The sequence below is a fragment of the Salvelinus alpinus genome, chromosome 16 (genome assembly GCF_045679555.1).
Source record: "Salvelinus alpinus chromosome 16, SLU_Salpinus.1, whole genome shotgun sequence".
In the NCBI taxonomy this organism is placed as follows: domain Eukaryota; kingdom Metazoa; phylum Chordata; class Actinopteri; order Salmoniformes; family Salmonidae; genus Salvelinus; species Salvelinus alpinus.
In genome coordinates this window covers 5,799,982-5,821,617 of record NC_092101.1, presented here as the reverse complement: position 1 = coordinate 5,821,617, position 21,636 = coordinate 5,799,982, and the positions used below count along the sequence as shown (strand labels likewise).

The 21,636-nt window shown below is 41.6% G+C and overlaps 1 protein-coding gene across 1 annotated transcript in view; it reads left to right on the top strand.

Annotated features, from left to right (window-relative positions):
- Positions 1 to 21,268, top strand: part of LOC139540688 (TSC22 domain family protein 2-like) — a 63,985-nt gene extending 42,717 nt beyond the window's left edge. The window contains exons 2-3 of the mRNA XM_071344551.1: positions 18,281 to 18,332; positions 18,558 to 21,268. Coding sequence (XP_071200652.1) covers positions 18,281 to 18,332; positions 18,558 to 18,854 — 349 coding nt within the window. The 3' untranslated portion in view covers positions 18,855 to 21,268. The remainder of the gene's footprint in view (positions 1 to 18,280; positions 18,333 to 18,557) is intronic.
- Positions 21,269 to 21,636: the final 368 nt, after the last annotated feature.

Below are 21,636 nucleotides of genomic sequence, written 5' to 3'. Positions count from 1 at the left end.
GTAAACTTCCAAATTTCTCACGTCTCGAACGCTATCTTAGACAGTTGCCCCCCTCTAAGCAGGGCAGTGTAAACAGAATTGTCTCATTGAGTCCAATATTTCTACAGTAAAAATCATAATAGCAGAGCTATGTTTTTTAAACTGCTAGAATGTGTAGACATTTTCATTATATTTGAGACGTGTTTTTTGAATTTTATTTTACCTGAAATTGCAGTAACAGCCTGTTACATTCTGAAATTGTCACTGTGGCTTTAAGAAAAGGAATCTCAAAAGTGTGTTTTTTCCCCCTTGGCTGCAGTGCTCTGAGCCTCCTTCCAGGCAAAAAGCCATACAATCTAGCTATGTAACAAGAAGCTGATCAACTCCCCAGGAAATTATCAATATTTTCAGTCGCAATTTGCCTTTACCTCATATAATGACTTCCATGATATTAATAAAATGAGGCCTGTTTTTTTTCTAAGCTAACTTTAATACGCTACAAGTGTAATTTAGCTTGGCCTAAGAGCTAGCTATCTAGCTATGGTCAAGCTAACGTCTGCTCCTTTAAAACCATTGACAACTACGTGCCGTTTTCAAGGGATTGTTAAATAAATGGTATAACTATTTGGTTTAAATATCATCACCTCTTGAAGAGCATAGTTTGAACTACACATTTCCGATTATTCCACATTCAGTTCTTTCAGAGTTATACAGCAAGTAACTGAATGTTATTCATTATCAGTAAACATCAATTGATCATGTATTTTCAGATATGTGAGGGTAGGCAGATCCATTTTGCATATAGATGGCAAGCTAAGCAACCTGTCATTTAGCTTGCTTAGATTAGGCTTTTGTAAAGAGCTTGACATTGGCAAGTCCTCATCCTGGTAAAGTTATCAGTCGGACTACTGTCATCACTATAGATAGCAAGCAAATCAAACAATATTTGGATATAGCCATCTAGTTTATCCCCTTAAAGTTAGCTTGTTAACTAGCCTTATTGACGTGATCTGTTAGCCAATTTGACGTGGTCCATCAATCAGTCAATGTAGCCTATCATGTCTGTCAACGTGATCGTGAATCGTGAACACTATTTTAAAAACAATGTTGAAAGGGGGATAATGTTACCTAACTTAGCTAGGTAGGCCTACGTTGGTTAGAGAAAAAAGTACATTAGGTCTACTTACCACTGTTTAGCCAACTGTACAAAGTTTCTACCGGTAGCTTACAAAGTAAACATTATCAGCTAACAGTAATGTTACATCGGCAAATGCGCCCTTCTACTGCGTGACGGGCAGAGCCTACTAAGGATGGGAAATTAACCGAAACCACTCATACTTGTCAGGTATAGTTCATTTTTATTTTATATTACTCAATTATCCAAGTAATGGTGGCCAATATTGAGAGATATTAAGGCTACCCTCACGTAGCCTATCTGAAGTTACATATTCAATTCATGTTTGTTTACTGATTTATGAAAAGCATGCAGTTACTTGCTGTAGCCCTATAACTCTGATAGAGCTAAATTTGTGCAATTGTTTTGCATGGAATAATCAAAAATGTATATTTCTGACTATGCTCTTCTAGAGGTGATATTACAACCAAAAGTTAACATTTAACAATCCCTTGAAAATGGCACACAGTTCTTACTGGTTTTAGCGGAGCTGCGGATCTCCTTGCCCCCCAGCAGGTAAATCAAGCATTGCACCTTATTGTGACGTTTTATTGATAATGACCTATTCGTATGAGAGAGGTAAACATTCATGTTTGATATGCTAACGTTACTAGCTAGCAGTAGTTAGCTAGCAGTAGCTAGTATCGTCTTGCAAGCTCCATTTAATGTGTGTACGAACGAGAAAATAAACCATTGTAAATTGTTGCATTATTCAAGAGTGTCATATGGTTTGGTTACATTATTCAAGAATGAGCTAGCTAATATGTTTCAGAGGAAAGGTTGCTTGCATTGTTGAATTATGCTTACTGGCTAGTGTCTCCTGTAATATTGATATTTATGGTAAATTTGGAGCTGCAGAGCAAAAAAATGTCACATTGCCAGCCACAACGAAGGTGTTAGGCAATGATGTAATGTAAATTGAAACGTTTATGTACATATTACTTAAATTGAAATCTCGTTGCGGTGCCTCCTTAAAATATAATCAATGGGAGTAGCCCCATAGTGCATCTTAACGTTGAAAGTGATCCTCAGCTGCTCCACAGCCCTAATTGAGTCTCTGTACCTGATCCTGTGACTTTGATTTGATGAATACAGAGGCTCATTAGCAGCCAGCCACTATTTGTCCTCTTAACTACTGCCCTCACACCAGGAGGTGGGACTGTGGAGGTAACACTACTCCACCACTACTTACGCCTTACTTTTTCCACATTCAATGGAGATTTACTCCCTCTTAGACCCAGTGGGTGAAGCAGAAGTCGAAAAGGAAAAGCTGAGATTTTGCAACAAAAGAGAGCGCTGTAGTGCCAAACCACTGACCTGGGCCATTTGTCAGCTGTGAAACCCTTGACAAGGTGGTTATTGGAGTGTAGTAGAATGGGCTGGCCTCCAAATCTGTGCTAGTTCCCCACTGAGTTCACATATGGAGTTTGATGGTTACATTATACCCGTCCTCTTTAGTCTCATGTCCTCACGAGCCCAAGGGGTTCATGCCCACTCCCTGGTAACCCAGGATTCTAAGCAATTTAACAACCTTCCCAGCTGGAAGTTATTTTAGCACAACGTAAAAGCCCAGCATAGCTACAGCAGACTTCAGAAGTGTCTAACTTGTGTGAGGAGCAAACTTTCGCCACTCAGATCCAAAGCATCTATAATTCTACTTACTGTATCTCTCCCGAAAATAGAAAATATGATGGAGCTATATACTTTTTAAGTATGATATATATTTTTTAACTAACAATCACAAAGATAAAAACTTGTCAGTCAAGGAAAATCTAAAATTCCAAAAATGTCATGGCATGGGGCCCTCATTAGATTTTGTTATGTTTTTGTCACTCACAAAGCGTAAGCACACATAAGCCATGGCAAATTACAATACATGACCAAAAGTATGTGGACAACTGCTTGTTGAAATTCTCATTCCAAAATCATGGGCATTAATATGGAGTTGGTCCCCCCTTTGCTGCTTTAACAGCCTCCACTCTTCTGGGAAAGCTTTCTGCTGCGGGGACTTTCTTCCATTCAGCCACGAGCATTAGTGAGGTCGAGTGAATAGGCCTGGCTCGCAGTCGGCGTTCCAATTCATTCAATAGGTGTTTGATGGGGTTGAGGCTCTGTGAAGGCCAGTCAAGTTCTTCCACACCAATGTCTACAAACCATTTCTGTATGGACCTTGCTTTGTGCACGGTGGCATTGTCATGCTGAAACAGGAAAGGGCCTTCCCCAAACTGTTGCCACAAAGTTGGAAGCACAGAATAATCTAGAATGTCATTGTATGCTGTAGCGTTAAGATTTTCCTGAACCATGAAAAACAGTACCAGACATTATTCCTCCTCCACTAGTTGGAGGAGGACAGTTGGCACTATGCATTGGGGCAGGTAGCATTCTCCTGGCATCCGCCAAACCCAAATTTGTCCATTGGACTGCCAGATGGTGAAGCGTGATTCATCACTCCATAGAACGAGTTTCCACTTCTCCAGATTCCAATGGCGGAGAGCTTTACACCACTCCAGCCAACGCTTGGCATTGCGCATGGTGATCTTAGGCTTGTGTGCTGCTGCTCGGACATGGAAACCCATTTCATGAAGCTCCCGGCAAACCATTATTGTGCTCATGTTGCTTCGAGGCAGTTTGGAACTCTGTAGTGAATGTTGCAACCGAGGACAATTTTTTTTATGCGCTACCAGTTTCAGCACTCAGCTGTCCAGTCCTGTGTGCTTGTGTGGCCCACCACTTTGTGGCTGAGCTGTTGTTGCTCCTAGACGTTTCCACTTCACAATAACAGCACTTACAGTTGACCGGGGCAGCTCTAGCAAGGCAGAAATTTGACTTGTTGGAAAGATGGCGTTCTATGACGGTGCCACGTTGAAAGTGACTGAGGTCTTCAGTAAGGCCATTCTACTGGCAATGTTTGTCTATGGAGATTGCATGGCGGTGTGCTCGATTTTATACACCTGTCAGCAACGGGTGTAGCTGAAATAGCAGAATCCACTAATTTCAAGGGATGACCACATACTTTTGTATATTCAGTGCCTTCGGAAAGTATTCAGACCCCTTGACTTTTTCCACATTTGGTTATGTTACAGCCTTATTCAAAAAACATTTTATTTTTTTAATAAAAAATATCTACACACAATACCCAATAATGACAAAGCGAAAACAGGTTTTTAGACATGTTTGCAAATTTATTAAAACAATTACAAAACAAAATACCTTATTTACATAAGTATTCAGACCCTTTGCTATGACACTCGAAATTTAGCTCCGGTGCATCCTGTTTACATTGATCATCCTTGAGATGTTTCTACAACTTGATTGAAGTCCAACTGTGGTAAATTCAATTGATTAAACATGATTTGGAAAGGCACACTCTTGTCTATAGGGTCCCACAGTTGGCAGTGGCATATCAGAGCAAAAATCAAGCCATGAGGTTGAAGGAATTGTCCGTAGAGCTCCGAGACAGGATCGTGTCAGCACAGATCTGGGGAAGGGTACCAAAAGATGTCAGCAGCGTTGAAGATCCCCAAGAACACAGTGGCCTCCATTTTTAAATGGAAGAAGTTTGGAACCACCAAGACTGTTCCTAGAGCTGGCCACCCGGGCAAACTGAGCAATCGGGGGAGAAGGGCCTTGGTCAGGGAGGTGACCTAGAACCTGATGGTCACGCTGACAGAGCTACAGAATTCCTCTGTGGAGATGGGAAACCCTTCCAGAATTACAAACATCTCTGCAGCACTATATGGTATATATGGTTTTTATGGTAGTGGCCGAACGGAAGCCACTCCTCAGTAAAAGACACATGACAGCCCGCTTGGAGTTTGCCAAAAGGCACCTAAAGAGTCTCAGACCGTGAGAAACAAGATTCTCTGGTCTGATGAAATCAGGATTGAACTCTTTGGCCTGAATGCCAAGCGTTATGTCTGGAGGAAACCTGGCACCATCTCTACGTTGAAGCATGGTGGTGGCAGCATCATGCTGTGGGGATGTTTTTCAGCGGCAGGGACTGGGTGACTAGCCGGGATCGAGGGAAAGATGAACAGAGTAAAGTACAGAGATCCTTAATGAATACCTGCTCCAGAGACTCAAGGCTGTAATCGCTGCAAAAGGTGGTTAAACAAAGTACTTAGTAAAGGGTCTGAATACTTATGTAAATGTGATTTTTCAGTTTTTTATATACATTTGCAAAACTTTCTAAAAACCTTTTTTTGCTTTATCGTTATGGGGTATTGTGTGTAGATTGAGGGGATACAAAAAAATCTATTTTAGAATAAGGCTGTAACATAACAACATGTGAAAAAAGTAAAGGGGTCTGAATACTTAATGAGTGCATTGTATAGTGTATGTAGAATTGCAGGACATAGCTTTAGAACTGCAAATTCTCTCTCAGCCCCATGACAAAATGTGTAGAATTACTGGAAACTTGCCTTAAAACTGTAAAAAAAATAATAATAATAATCTGCCCCAATGGCGAAATCTGTAGAATTACGCTAACTTTGCCACCGCTGCGGCGAAAAATCATAGGGGAAACACTGCAGCCTATAAGCTCACAGTGCAGCATGCAAGGGACATCTGCAGCTGATTGTGCGTGCGTACATGCACCCGCCCAAGGATTTTGCAACAGGACAGTGAACAAGCTTTTCAGTTTTTTATTAAGGCCTGTTTACAGGATAGGCATGGGAGGAACACTGCTCGTGACTCTCATTTCGCACTGGAAAAATACCACCAGTTGTCTGATGGTGTGCAGGCCAGGGGCGGTTGAGGCTGTCCAATCTTACGTTCTCTGTATCGTTTCTATTGCGTCAACCAATCGTTGTCTTTCATGGAAAGATGGCATTATTCCTTTCAAAGGAATTGAGACCGGCAGATAGTCTTCTGCATTGTGTGTTTGTGTGTGTGCTGCTTCGTGTGTGTGTGCTGCTTCGTGTGTGTGTGCTGCTTCGTGTGTGTGTGCTGCTTCGTGTGTGTGTGTGTGTGCTGTGTGTGTGTGTGTGCTGCGTCGTGTGTGTGTGTGCTGCGTCGTGTGTGTGTGTGCTGCGTCGTGTGTGTGTGTGCTGCGTCGTGTGTGTGTGTGCTGCGTCGTGTGTGTGCTGCGTCGTGTGTGTGTGTGTGCTGCGTCGTGTGTGTGTGTGTGTGCTCGTGTGTGTGTGTGTGTGCTGCGTCGTGTGTGTGTGTGTGTGTGCTGCGTCGTGTGTGTGTGCTGCGTCGTGTGTGTGTGCTGCGTCGTGTGTGTGTGTGTGCTGCGTCGTGTGTGTGTGTGCTGCGTCGTGTGTGTGTGTGTGCTGCGTCGTGTGTGTGTGTGTGCTGCGTCGTGTGTGTGTGTGCTGTGTCGTGTGTGTGTGCTGCGTCGTATGTGTTTTAAATGTGTAGATCTATAAATGTGTGTGGTTTTGTGGCACATTTCTAAGGACAGTTTAACTAGATTTTAACTACGCACACTTAGTACTGTTGCATTTTCCTTGCTGATCTCCACTGGCTACTTGTTCCTCAAAGAATTTACTATAAAATGTTCCTCGTCTACAAAGCCCTAAATGGACCTTCCTACCTGTCAGACCTACTCCACCCCCCTATGAACCTCCACCCAGCCTACGTTCAAGCCACACCAAACTGCTCCATGCCCCCAGGACCAGGCTCCCCATAATGGTGTACCCTGCCTTTTCCTCCCACACACCACACCTATGGAACTGAAAACATCTGAAACTCTATCTACCATTTCAAACAGTTTCCTAAATAATCCTCCTTCTGTCGACCCCCCCCCCCCCCCCCCCCAAATAGTTTTTTAGGAACCAGCACTTGCACTTGACTCCCCCCCCCCCAATCTACACACAATACCCCATAATGACAAAGCAAAAAAAAATGTTGTGCAAATTTATAAAAAATACGAAACTGAAATATCACATCTACTTAAGTATTCAGACCCTTTACTTAGTACTTTGTTGAAGTACCATTGGCAGCGATTACAGCCTTGAGTCTTGGGTGTGACGCTGTATTTGGGGAGTGTCTCCCATTGTTCTCTGAAGATCCTCTAAAACTCTATCAAGTTGGATGGGGAGCATCGCTGCACAGCTATGTTCGATCGGGTTCAAGTCCGGGCCCTTGCTGGGCCTCTTAAAACATTCAGAGACTTGTCCCGAAGCCACTCCTGCATTGTCTTTTCTGTGTGCTTAAGGTCGTTGTCCTGTTGGGATGTGAACCTTTGCCCCAGTCTGAGGTCCTGAGAGCTCTGGAGCAGGTTTTCATCAAGGATCTCTCTGTACTTTGTTCCGTTAATCTTTCCCTCCATCCTGACTAGTCCTCACAGCATGATGCTACTACCACCATGCTTCACTGTAGGTATGGTGCCAGGTTTCCTCCAGTCGTGACACTTGGCATTCAGGCCAAAGAGTTCAATCTTGGTTTCATCAGACCAGAGAATCTTGTTTCTCATGGTCTGAGATCCCTCATTTGCCTTTTACTGGGGAGTGGCTTCTGTATGGCCACAATGCCTGATTGGTGGAGTGCTGCAGAGATGGTTGTCCTTCTGGAAGGTTTTTCCATCTCCACAGAGGATCTCTGGAGCTTTGTCAGAGTGACCATCAGGTTCTTGGCCACCTCTCTGACCACGGCCCTTCTCCCCCAATTGCTCAGTTTGGCCGGAGGGCGGGCTCTAGGAAGAGTGTGGATGGTTCCAAACTTCTTCCTTTAAAAAATGGGGTCTGAATACTTTCCGAATGCACTGTAACTGTTCACTCTTCAGGCTTTAATTCTCACCTCTATCGGCTGGGCTGCCATTATGGCCTTTCTCCTAGACTTTGATTGTTGCTTTCGTGCTATGTTTTTTTTATATAAACCATATATTAAACCAATATTTTAAACTATTTCTGTTATTTTTTATTTTATGCACTCATAATATTTAACCAGCTGCTCTTAGCGAAAATGTGTTAGGAGTGACCTTTCTAGCTAATAGGCTATGCTAGAGTTCACACTTCCTCTTCCAATTATAATGTGGGGTGGTCAAAAATAATGAAACTACAGTATCTACCAAATCTATTCATTCCTTACTTCTCCTTGCCATTCACCTGATAATAAGACAATAAATGTTTTTGCTAACGCATGATGGGTTTGCCTGGGAGGGGGTCCCAGGGCAAGATAAGGTTGAAGACCCCTGACTTAACATGGTCCACACACACACCCGCATAGTTGTCAATGGGGCACGACATCCCCTCTTCCCCCTCAGGAGGCTGAAAAGATTTGACATGGGTCCTCAGATTCTTAAAGTTCTACAGCTGCACCATTGAGAGCATTGGTATGGCAACTGCACCGCCCTCGACAGCAATGCGCTACAGAGGATGGTGCGGACGTCCTAGTACATCACTGGGGCCGAGCTTCCTGCCATCCAACACCTCTATATCAGGCAGTGTCCGAGGAAGGCGTGAAAAATTGCCAAAGACTTTAGCCACCCAAGCCATAGACTGTTCTGCCTGCTACCGTCCGGCAAGTGGTACCATAGTTTCGGGTCAGCATCTATCCCCAAGCCGGACTATCTGCAATGACCCTATTTTGCACTGACCTTATTCACATTCACAAGACTCTACCCACACACACTACACTGACACACTACCTCGTACCACTGTACATTGATATGGTACTGGTACTCCCTATATATAGCTTATTTCTTCTATATTTTTATTCCTCTTGTGTTCTTCCTTTTTATATATATATATATATATTTTTTTTTTTACTATGCATCTTTGAGAAATGGCTCTTAAGATGGTAAAGTCTACCCATGTTGTATTCGGCGCATGTGACATACAATTTGATTAGATTTTTTTGGTATCTGACCCATACCAATTCAAGAGACTCAAAAACAAGCTTGGACCTGGTTTGAATTGCACTGGTGTCCGTTGTTGCAAAACGCATCTATCTAAAACGGCGTTTCTTAAAGAATGGAACACGACCCAAAGTGTGTCGCGGACCTGTTAATGGTGGGTCGTGACGTAAATGTATAATTATTTCATTAATAACTGGAATTGATTTGGCCAAGTGCAACTGCGAACTCGGTTCAGTGCGCTCTCTGCTTAGCATCGGTCCCTGCCCAGTTTGGCAGCTGTGGGAGAGGAAGAGTGAGATGCTCGTGTGCTTGGCGGTTATCTGATTTTCTGCAGGTTTCTTGAAGATCACTCCTCGACCCACACACTGCAGCGATGTCGTTCAAGCCACTGACTTGTTATTCCCACTCGCCATCACTCACCGCTGTCATGAAATGGACTCATGCTAGCCACAAGTTCTGACTGAGCTCAATCGTCATGAAACGCAAATACAGTGATGACTTTTTGTCTTTCTTACAAACTTTGAGAAATGATGTGGAGCGCCCACAATGTGTGGGGAAGTGCTTAGTAATGAGTCTCTCAGAACTAACAAATTAATAAAACGACACGTCCTGATCAAACATCCAGGCACAACATGACGGTAAACCCAGGGAGTTCTTTCAGAACAGGGCAGAATGCTTCAGGAAACAGGGCTTCGAAAGTGGGAAAGTAAGTCAACTAGCAAGGCACAACTGTTGCAAGTAATACTTTTTATTCTGAACTGGAATAAACTGATTGAAGCAAGATGCTTTTTGAGGCAAACACTCAAATACTCATCTGCATCAGGAAGCGGTCTCCTGCCTGACTGAGAAAGCAGTAGATGTTCTGATCCAGTTTGGCATCACATACCTATGCAAGTCAGGGTTCTGAAGTACAGAAACAGTCTCAATGTTGAGCATGACCTCAATGTTGCACTGTCAAAAACAGAGCCCAGAATAGACACGCTTGTTGAAAACTTCAACCAGCCACACACCTCTCTTTAGGACTGTGTGTGCTTTCTGGTCTACATCTGTGTGAGGTGATTAATCAGTTTATTCCAATTCAGAATTTAAAATAAATATTCAGCAACAGTTCCAACCAAGACTTTCTATCAACAAAAATGTATACAGTAAGATGTACAGTCGGCCTGAAGTTTTTATCTGTACTGTTACTTAAGGTTGCACGATCAAAAAGCCTGTGTGTGTGTTCTGTTATACATCTGTGGGATGTGATCAATCCATTTATTCCCGTTCAGAATTAAATTATTTATTGTATTTTAACAGCAACAGTTCCAACCTAGACAGTGTTTTTAATGGGGGAATTAAACATGAAAATGTATTTAATTATTTGTTTTTGTCTATATTGCTTTTTTTTTATGCATAAGGGCAATGAAATGTACCAATATTTACATATAGTTGCATTTTTTCCTAAGTTTGGGTCCCAGGAAAACACAGAATTTCTCATTTGGGTCCCAGAATGAAAAAGTTTAAGAACCCCTGATCTAAAAACATTGATCCCTAGTGGTCTGAATATTGACTTAGATCTCAGGCCCTTATGAACAAATCTTTCTTTTATTAACAAGTCTTATAAATGTATATATTCTTGCTACAGCTTATTAGCGTACACCTAATATGTTCCCCCTGTTGATGATGCTCATTATACATTGAGGTAGAACCAAAAGATTACATGTAACAAATATGAAACAATTATGTGAAATTGAATTAAACAATAATGTATGTTGATGCTAATATGATGTACAATATTAAATTATGTTTCTATATGATAACAATAGCGTAATATATTTATAATTTATTTGTATTTTTTTAGGTTTACTAATTTTAATTAACTTACTCATTATGACACACCCCTCACTATTGTCATTGGTTGCGCTAATTGCACTGTTTGTCTACATAACCTGGTTCAAGTATTCATAACATTACCCTGAGGAAGGCACAGTGATGCCGAAACGTTGGTAAATACCCATTAAATTGCTGGGAGTTTATATATGGAGTGTGCGACTTTATTTTGATAGTTTACAGCAAATCGCATCTATAACATAGTCTACAGCAGTGATTTCCAACCTTTTTTAACCTGGGCACAGCTTGATGGTAAAAAATGTCCTTATTAATTAATTTATTATATAGACCTCATCTGCTCCATACTGCAAATAATTTTTCTTTTGGTGAAAAACGTTTTTTATAGATTAAATAGGTTTTATTTGAACTATTTTCATAATTCTGTACCCCTTTCAGGTGCGTTTTGCGAATCAGTGCTAAAAATATTTGTTTGTATAGCTCCGTTAAAATAAGTATCTTAGTTTTGAACGGTTTGTGCTATCGACGAGCGGTGCAACAACGGACACAAAGCCCTGCTCCGTTTGTTTCTATGGCAGAGGCATTGGTACAGCTAAGCCTAATCAGACTTGCCTCTGCTAACGGTTGTCACAGGCGACGTGAAATGAGACAACTGACATTGCTCGTGATGTGCACTCCTCAAATGATAAATGTAACAGACTGAACGCACTGGACTTGAAACAATGATCGAGATGTAATCATGTACCATTCATATATTATCTGAGCGGCACTGGTGCTCCCAAATAAAAATTCCATGTAGATTCGACATACATCTAAGGGTTTATATGTGAGTGTATCGAAAAAATTATCAAGTTTCAGAACGGTTTTGTGGCACACGAGAGTTCCTCAAGGCACACCAGTGTGAATCAGGGCACCCATGTAAGCAGTCGAAATATAGAATAAGTAAGAATAACATTGGTTTAGACTCATTGTTTTAGGGCACGCCCCAGAGTCCCTGCATATCAGTAATTTGAACCCTGTATGTAAATGTTCCTCCTGGCTCCTCCCTATTTGATTGAAAAGGTCATTATTAGCCCAATAGCATTCCTAGGACCCTAGAGACCCACCTCCGGGCAGGTTTATACTGGGCTCCTTTCTTAAATAATGGGTACCATCAATTAAGGCAATGGAGGAGCAAAGCTGGTTTATAACAATGTTATTTGTCTTTCAGGACCATTGTCCTTTAAGTCTTCTTGACTTGGGTGAACATGGACAAAATATAAAAGTGTTTATCAAGATACCTTTTATAACTAAGCTTATTTTTTTCTGTTTGACATGGTTCATAATCAGCTGGAGTCGTTCCTCTTTTGATTTAGGTGAGGATTAATGGCTAATAACTCAGACTCTGCTGACATCAACTGGTCTAGCGCCTGTAGTGCAGCTTTTGAGAAGATTAGAGAGGCCCATATGCTGTTAACTCTGGGGATAAATAAGGTCTCCGCATATGAAAGAGCCTAGCAGCTTGTCGTCAGTCAATAAGATCTTCTCTTAGCACCCCCCCCCCCCCCATAGTTTGAGATCCATTGGCCGAGGGGAGCGGCCATTGAAGTATGATTTGTACAGCTGCCTTCACCTAGTGTGGTGTTCGTATGGGTTTGCAGGGTGAAGTGTGCCTGTGCGTCTGTCCCTTAACACATTGGATTTTTGGTCTCCGAAAGCATGTGAGCATACGAGAGAAAAGGGGAGACCGTACTCTCTGCCCTCGCACGTGTTCTGTGTTTTCGTCTCCCAAGTTATCCGGTCAGCACCCCAAACCCCGAATGTGGGGTGTTTTGGTTCTGCCGGTGCCCCGTCGGGGGTGAGGTGACTTCGATTTGCGGTGTTGGGGTTTATGCCGCCGGGGCGACTGGAATGTGGGGTGTTGTGTTCCTAGGGTTGTTTGTTGTCTTGACACACACACACGTGTGCACTGTTGTGGTCAGCACAGGTCCTTGTTGTGGGTGACACACACAGCAAGCCATCTCTTATATAAACAGCCCATATTTCCCCTCCCGGAATAAAATGTACAGGCCGCCTTGTTTTCCTTGGATGCTGATTGCCAACAAATTAGATTTGGCTGCCAGTGCCTGCCCCCTCCACTTCCTTTTAACCCCTCCCCGCCCATCATCCTTTCCCATCTCTCATTAGGCAGAGACACAGCAGAACATTGCCGACTGCTGTCACTGTGTTTTGTTATGGTTGTTTCAGAGGAGGAAGAATGTATTATTCTCTCCTTGTTTATCAACCACTCAGATTGCAATCAAGGCGGGCCAAAGATGTGGAATGCGGGCAGTTCATTTTGCGGTTTCGCATGTTATTGTGGACCTGTCAGCATAGCATAACATTCCCCTCTTCCCTGTATGTCGAAAGTAGGTCATCACAGCAGGAACAATAGCTCCTCAATGGTCCACTTTTGAGTAGACACCGGGAAAAGGTCAAATGGTATAACGATCCAGTTTTATTTTTCCATCTTTTGATACCTGCTTTTGATAGTTGGACGTTTGCATTTCGAAACCGCTTCAGACTGGACAGAGAGGACATTGTTGACATGAGGAAAGTTTAGTTGGAAATTTGATTCGTTTAATTATTTGAGGAAATTCACAAACAGAACAAGTTTTAATCATGGGATTAGGCTAATATTAAAAACTCTTAAATCACTGTAACGAGTACAATCTTAAATCTTCTTATGACTAAAATCTGGGTAACAATGTAATAGAGAAATATAGGTTCCCAGTTGATAGTGTTGTAGCAGTTTGCTTCATGTATGTGTAGTCAGCCACAAACACTTAAAGAATAAATGCTGTGCTCTAAACATTAAGGGTTTTGCGCATTGGAGCTTTTAAATAAAGTTAAGGCAAAGTAAATTAAAGGCACCACACAACCCGAAAATATTAACTAGCACCCTGAATATCCATAGTCAGTAATGTAGTTATTTAAACGTCAGTGCCATCATTTGGTTTTGAGAGAAATCAAAGGAACATCTAATGTGCAGATTAAGAGATTTATGAGTAAACTTCTTTTTTAAGACTCATTTTAGTAACAGTCTATATGGATATAATAAAGGTGTGGGTTGACACATGCGGTGTGATAAAATTTACGTCAATAAATGTGATCATATAAGCCTGTTGCACAAGAAGGCAAATGAGAATGTCAAGCGCACCAAACTCCTCCCCTAGCATTCTCCCAAGCAAGTCAATGTGAGATGTAAAAAGGCTTTTAAAGACTGGCGACACACACACAACCATCAAAACACTGATACCTATGACTGAGAGTTGTGTTTAGGGAACTTTTGGGCATCATGCGTTGCAAAATGAGCTACAGTCTTCCCTGCACGCCAGGAACCTCACCCGCATATTCAGGACGTTTTGTTTCTTACAGAGCACGATGCAGGTAATAGCTTTTGAGTATTTGGATACATTTGTATTACCTCATCATTGTGTAGCTGTCTTTGCTATGGTATGAAAAAGACTAGTCAATAATGCTTGATTTTATCAATGTTTTTGAGTGTGAGTTTATCAACTTGCTCTAGTTTTGTATCCATGATCAGTTACTAGAAGAACAACGTGTCCCTTTTAGAGGTGTTACTGTATTTTCTCATTGGTCGTGTTGTGCCTCTGTATTACAATTTGTATCGACTTTGCAGTGATTCAAGGGCTTTGGCTTCTTTCTTGAAGCATCAGTGACTTTAATGCGGTGTGACATTTTGATGGGCGGTTGTGACTGTCTCTCTGCAAGTCCAATCATAGCCTTGCTGTGCTGCTGCCAGTCACACACAGAGCCTAGGCAGTACCATAGCATCGACGATTGACAGGTGCCTTGTTTACATTGCATGGAGGAGTCTACGGCATTTCTGGAATACTCGGGACCTGATTTGAAAAGGATGGCGTAGTTTTCTGCAACAGTTGAGAGACCATGACACAGACACACACAAGCATGGCCACTCAAGACTTTAGCCCATGCTTATCTGCTCCAAGTACTAATTGTAAAGGGGCAGTTGATACATATCTACAGCAAATTCTGTATGCTGTTCATGTTTGATTTGTGCTGAGGAAACCTAAACGTTTCCGCAGTCATTGGAGCAGAACAGCATGTGCCGTATAGTTTTACTTCACCCGTCAATATGGAGGAAGAATAACGTTTCATGTATTTAGCTGGTTCAGTCAAATTTGAAATCACACAAACTTCTACAGACCTGCACAAAATGCTATCTTGCCAGAGCACCTTCTAGTGGTGTGTTGCGCCCCTTTGTTCAGTCGTGCCTTTGCAGGGCGGTGTCGTACAGGAAAGGCAGCCGACTGCGCGTTGGTCTTTGTAAAGGATCAAAAAACGACAACCTTTGGGGATTAAATAGCGGCGTGAGATTATTTAATGTGTCAACGAGACGGAGGGCCCTGAACGAGGTGAGCATTGTGCATTTTCTATGAGGATAAGGCATTTAAACGAGAAGTATGGGGAACCATCATAAAAAGGGTACAATAAACGCGGTGTATTCGACTGTGATGTCGATTAGACAACAAAAGATTGCAACAAATAGTATCCTCAAACCTGTCGAGATAAAACATGACAAAAAAGTATGGTTTTATATTGTATTACATCTGGAAGGAGAAATATTTATTCAGAGGATGGTGTTTGAAAACATTTTTCCCGGACAGTTTTCACTGCACGCGGTGGTTGAGAGCACTTCACGCCTCTTGTGCATTTGCATCAAAAAGAGATGCACGGTTGTGAGATTAGTCCATTTACGTATGATTTGATTTGCATTAGAAGCAGGAAATAATACAAAGTTTCACTTCCAATAACAATCCGTTTTTGGTCCGTTCTGTTTCGCGTGGCATGTTATTATTCTGCCTCTAGAATGCAGTGACCACCAGTTGCCCGCCCACAAATTGTTTATATTCTTCACTACAACAATTTAATGGGAATTCGCTTATTCCCTAATCCTTGGGTTTTGTATGCATTGTATTAGATATCATATTTGAGGATTTGCACAGGGTGCGCCGACGAGGCTCGCCTATGCACCCCAGTATCTCAACTTGCACATTCATCCTTTGCACATCCTACCATTACAGTGTTTATTTGCTATATTGTAATTACTTTGCCACCATGGCCTATTTATTGCCTTACCTCTCTTATCCTACCTCATTTGCACATGCTGTATATAGATTTTCCTACTGTATTATTGATTGTTTGTTTATTTCATGTGCAACTCTGTGTTGTTGTATGTGTCGAACTGCTTTGCTTTATCTTGGCCAGGTCACAGTTGCAAATGAGAACTTGTTCTCAACTAGCCTACCTGGTTAAATAAAGGTGAAATAAAATAAATGTATCCTCCCATGCTTATCCTCCCCCATCCTCCCATTTAAAGCGCTGCTGATCAGCGCCTTAATGATGCCTATTAAAAGAGCACAGTATCACGAAAGATGACTTTCCAGTACAATGGAGCGCGCAATGAGGAGGATGGTCGGCCGGCTCGCGGATTAGGCGGCCGCCTGGAGCGGCACATTGTCAAGGACAGCATTTCCCGAGCTAAACTGACCAAGAATCACCAACAACACCTCACATAATTCTGCCCCAAAACTTGGAAAACTTGTCTCACCCAGTGGTGGGCTATTGAGGTGAGCACTGATGATGCCCCATTATAAGCAGTGCCCACTTGAGCAAAGGCAGGGAAAATATGCATATTGTCCATACACTGCGGTGTTACCCCACCACTCTGTCAAAGTCATCTAACATAAATCATGTAGTCTATACAGTAGAGGGTATATAGCCTCTGTGGCCTTTTCTGTCTCCTACAGAATGTCATGGACACTTTTTACAATATGCGTGCTTCCGATTAAATAGCCTAAATGGCGCCCTATCAAAAAATGTTTGCTTCGATATGAATATGAAGTAACATGTTAACAAACATACCATATCCTAAAAACAGAACAGGTCAAAGTAAAATGGACGATAGCCTATGGAATGAAATTAGGCTACTCGCAACTGCTGTCCGGGAGTTTCACTTAGTGGGCTATAGTGTCAGGGTAATTAGGGATTTTGAGTTTGTAGGCCTATTTGCCAATTTCTGAGCTAATCATGGCGAAGAAGAAAATATTAACTGCATTTTCTAAGAACGCGATGCCTGATAAATGTGGGTAGGACTATAGCTGACATAGGCGGCGCGTGAGTTTCTGCATGACAGTTATGATCTTCACATTTTCATGGAACAGTTTCATTTCAATAGTAATTTTGTTTCTCAAAATCATTGTCACGTGGTTAATTATGCAAATCTGAATTAAAATGATAAAAATCGAAAGGGAACATTTTTACTAATGCAAGAGCACCAGCTTCTACCATATGGACACATTGATAGGCCTACACCATGAGCCATTGGTGGTTAAAGAAATGAGCACATGGAACTGTGATAGTTGACAATGCTGAATTGGCCAATAGGCTAAGTAAAAATACACAGCTGACAAATAAAAACAGTAAAAGTATCGTGATGAAAATTCTGGTTCTTTAAATCACATTAATCTACTCCGCCTGTATGGATACCTTTCTATCTGTCTTGAGATTTTTTTTTACAATAATAAAAAAATAATGTACCGGGTAGATCAGCTTTTGGCTTCCATCAATGTTATTGATCCCATCCTTCAGCTCCACTCAATCCCTCCTGTCTATCTCTGAACACTATCCTGTTTAAATTTCTATTTGCCATATATTTTTCAGCTGTGATGTTTCAAAAAAGTTCAGAACCTTTCTATTCTCAGATTCTGCATATTGTAAATTAAAGATAAGCATTTTTGCTAAGAGTATTATTGATTGATTGACTTACTTTTTAAATCACCCAGCCGTGCTATTTGCAGAGTTAGCTCCAGGTAGAAGTTGCATTTCTTCAGCAATTCCTGAACCTTCGACCAAAAACATGCTACATATGGACAGTACCATATTTGACTTCAGCTAGTAAAGTGCAACATTGTATCAAATCAATCAACTAGGTCTGTTGCCAGCGAACTTGCAACATTGTATAGCCTATTGTGTAGCCTATTCCGGCAAGGGAAAAGTGTTCGGCATTTTATGACGTGTCCACTGGATATATGGGATCATCAGAGCATGACATTTTGCTCTTTCACACCGAGACTTGGTGATTATCGAGGGGTAACTATTAGCCTCTCATTTGCAATGGATTTTTATTTTTAAAAGGTACGCTGTCCCCCGCAGCAATGTTACAACGTATAGTGGGAAGCCTTCCCAGAAGAGTGGAGGCTATTATAGAAGCAAAGCGGGGACCAACTCCATATTAATGCCCATGATTTTTGAATGAGATGTTCAACAAGCAGGTGTCCACATGTTTTTGTTCAAGTAGTGTACCTTGGAAGAGCAACATACATTTGAATGTGTAATAGATGATTTGATGATTATCTTCAAAGGAATAGGGTGGCCTCTCTTTTCCTCATTCCTTCGATATTAACATTATTTTTCTCTTATCTCCACAGTGCTTCCGGAGCCAGTGTTGTTGCCATCGATAACAAGATAGAGCAAGCAATGGTGAGTGAGTCTGTCATTTGACCTTCTAACTAGGCACTACTAACATATTGAAAAGTGAAGTACATGATTTGACCTGAAGTCAGTGGTAAAGCTTGTGAGTAATGTTTGACATGGTATTATATCTCTCTTGCTAGCCCTCTCACAATCTCTCTTATCTCTGTAGTGTGTGTGCATTGCTGTATGGTCCTAAATTGTTGTGCTAATGGCAGGCCTCTCTCTCCTCAGGATCTAGTGAAGAGCCACCTGATGTACGCAGTGCGGGAGGAGGTGGAGGTGCTGAAGGAGCAGATCAAGGAGCTGTACGAGAGGAACTCTCAGCTTGAGCAGGAGAACGCCGTGCTCAAGTCCCTGGCCAACATGGACCAGCTCACCCAGCTGTCGTCCACCCAAATCAGCCCTGCCGGCAGCACCTCCCCGTCTCAGCAGCTACCCTCCACCAATAACACCAATACCAACACCCCCCTGGAGGGTGAAACCCAGGCTTTCAGCCTGCCACAGCAGCCCAACGTCACCTCTGTGTGATCCCATGCCCTCGTAATACACCTCCCCGACATACGGGAGGAGGAGACCCCAACAAACAACCAACCCCTGCCTCTCCCGCCGCCTTGCAACATAAAAAAAGAGCTCAGAACTGCATTTGATTTGTTTTTTTAGAGGCAAAAATAACAAGCAAAATCAGCTTTTGTTTGCCACCCTTGTCTTCGACTCGTGTGAAGAGCCATGCTTCATTTTGCGTGCTGCTGCTGTCGTCGGGCCTTCCCAGTATTAGACAATCATCATCCTGTGATAGCATTCTTTTGGCCGGGTGTCCCGCTGTAAGTCTATGGGGAGCTGGCCAAGGGAGGAGTGCGGTGCAGGGCCACGGGGGGTAAGAGGCAATCCGGCGCATGGGGGCGGTAGTGGAGGTGGTCAAAGAGGCCGAAAAACGTGGGGGGGATCCTACGTCCTGGGAGGCCCTTGACTGTTCTATCCCTCACGCCACAATGGGTTGTTGGTAGAAAGTGGAAAAGAACGGGGGAATGAGAACGACAAATAGAGACTGAGGTGGAGGAAAGGATTCCCCCCACCATAGGAAGAATGTGTCTCACGCCGTGAGAAGACCAAAACTAGTTCTCCCAGAGCCACCACACTTTGACACAAATCAAAAAATACCTTCATTAGTTCAGTTTTAATGTTTGCATTTATTTATTTCAGGGATACTATTTTCATAATGTAAATGAACAATGTCACAGAAATACATGTTATTAAAAAAAAACTAGTTTCTCTTTTGGTTTCTGGTATGTTAGATTATCTGTCAGGCAGTCAATTGGTAGTCTAATGCAAAAAGTAGTTCCGTAAATGCAATAGGTTCTTTTAAAAAGGCAATTCCCATGGCATAGCACCGCTAACACTAAAAGGCAGTTAACTTCATTAAATTAATCCAGGTTGAATGTACATTTTGTAAAGAGTAAAGTATTAAAAGCATAGAGGGATTGTACAGGTGAACGCCAGTTTATTGAGATATGAATCGCTGGTAGTTATATTTTGATAAACTTTTGCTGTAGTTTTTTTGTTGCCAAAATTGAAAGACAATTGCCATACTTTTCCCAACGTTTTAAAAATTCTATTGCACATATTTACTTTCTGGGCTGGTGGTAAAAAAGCTGTGAAATTGTTCAACCTACTTTGTAACCAAAGACTCAAAGCTGTGTAATTATTTAATTTTTAATGCACACATTCTTTTTATTTTTTACTTCCTAGTTTTTTTGTTTCTGTTTAGCATGTTCTGCATGATCTATAATTAAACCACTTTCTTACCTCATCTTTTTATTTAGCACTCTTATTGTAACGTAAAGTTAGTCTGCTCTGTCCTTTACCCATCGTTTACAAAGAGCTGCCAGTTAGAACGAGAGAGGAAGGAGAACGGAATGGAAAGAGAGGGGGCGAGAATGAGGGATTAAGAGGAAGGGAGAGTCAGAAGCACACACTAGCAGAAAATGAAGTTTGAGCCATCTTTTTGTTTATGTAAATGTTTGTTTTGAATTTCATATGCAGACCAAAAAAGTTTTGTTAAATTGCAAATGTTACTGTATTTAAAGGCCCAGTGCAGTCAAAAACGTGACTTTATATTTCCACACTGAGGTTGGAATAATACTGTGAAAATTATAATGCCCTTTTAGTGTAAGAACTGTTTGAAAAGACCACCTGAAATGTCAGCCTGTTTTGGTGGGATGGAGTTTTGGTTTTCCATGGTGACGTCACCATGCAGTAAATTAGTTAATAGACCAATAAGAAAGAGTTCCAAACCTCTCTGCCAATAACAGCAAATTTTCAGTTTTCCCCTCCCCACTCAAACCACTCCTAGACAGTCCTAGCAAAATTCTTGCTTGAGAAATTGCTCTTTGCTTAAGTAGCTCTTATTTATTTTTGACCATTTTAATTGAAAACAATCACAGGAAGGTACTGAATTGTTACTCAAAGGATTTGATTTTGAGATTTAAAAAAAGGTCTGCATTGGACCTTTTAAGGAATGCAAACATTTAGATTCTGATTGTAGTGTACCAACACATACTTCAATAAAAAAAACTGCTAGACTATAATAACTTACAAACTTAACGGAAACTATTGTACACATTTCACAACTCCAGCTTGAATCTGGTAAACAATTGAATGAGCATATTATGGTATGTCCTGTCTGCGTTACATGTCTTTTGTGCTTCCTGTACCATTCTTTGTGGCTTAGAACCAAACCAAAATCTTTAGCAGGATGAACTTAGATTTTACCTTTGCAATTGGGTATTTTTTTGTTTGTTTTGAAGGAGATGCCATGTACATGCCAGGTGTGTACTGTATGAACGTGATGATCACTGAGCCTTGGAGAAAATATCTTAACGATGCCCTTGTAATGTGCTGTTGTGGCAACAAAAAATAAATTACTGTTTTATTAAGAATGTCAATGTCTTGCCCAGTGCAAATTGTGTCTTGTTTGTGTGTCATCTTACAATGAATGACTAATAATCAACCTTCTGGTTACTGATGACTGACTTAGTTGTTATACAAGTACGAAACGTGCTGTATCCAGGTTATAGAGATGCCAAAACATGTATCTCTCACCTCAATCTCTGCTTGCTATACTTTGCTCTATGATCAACAAGAACTGAATTAATGTACACTAGGCTATTTTATTTACTCATAGGTACGGTTTTGTGCTCCAAACGTATTGGGGCAGTGACACATTTTGTGTTTTGGCTCTGTACTCCAGCACTTATGATTTGAAATGATACAAGGTTCAGGCTTTAATTTGAAGGTATTTTCATCCGTATCG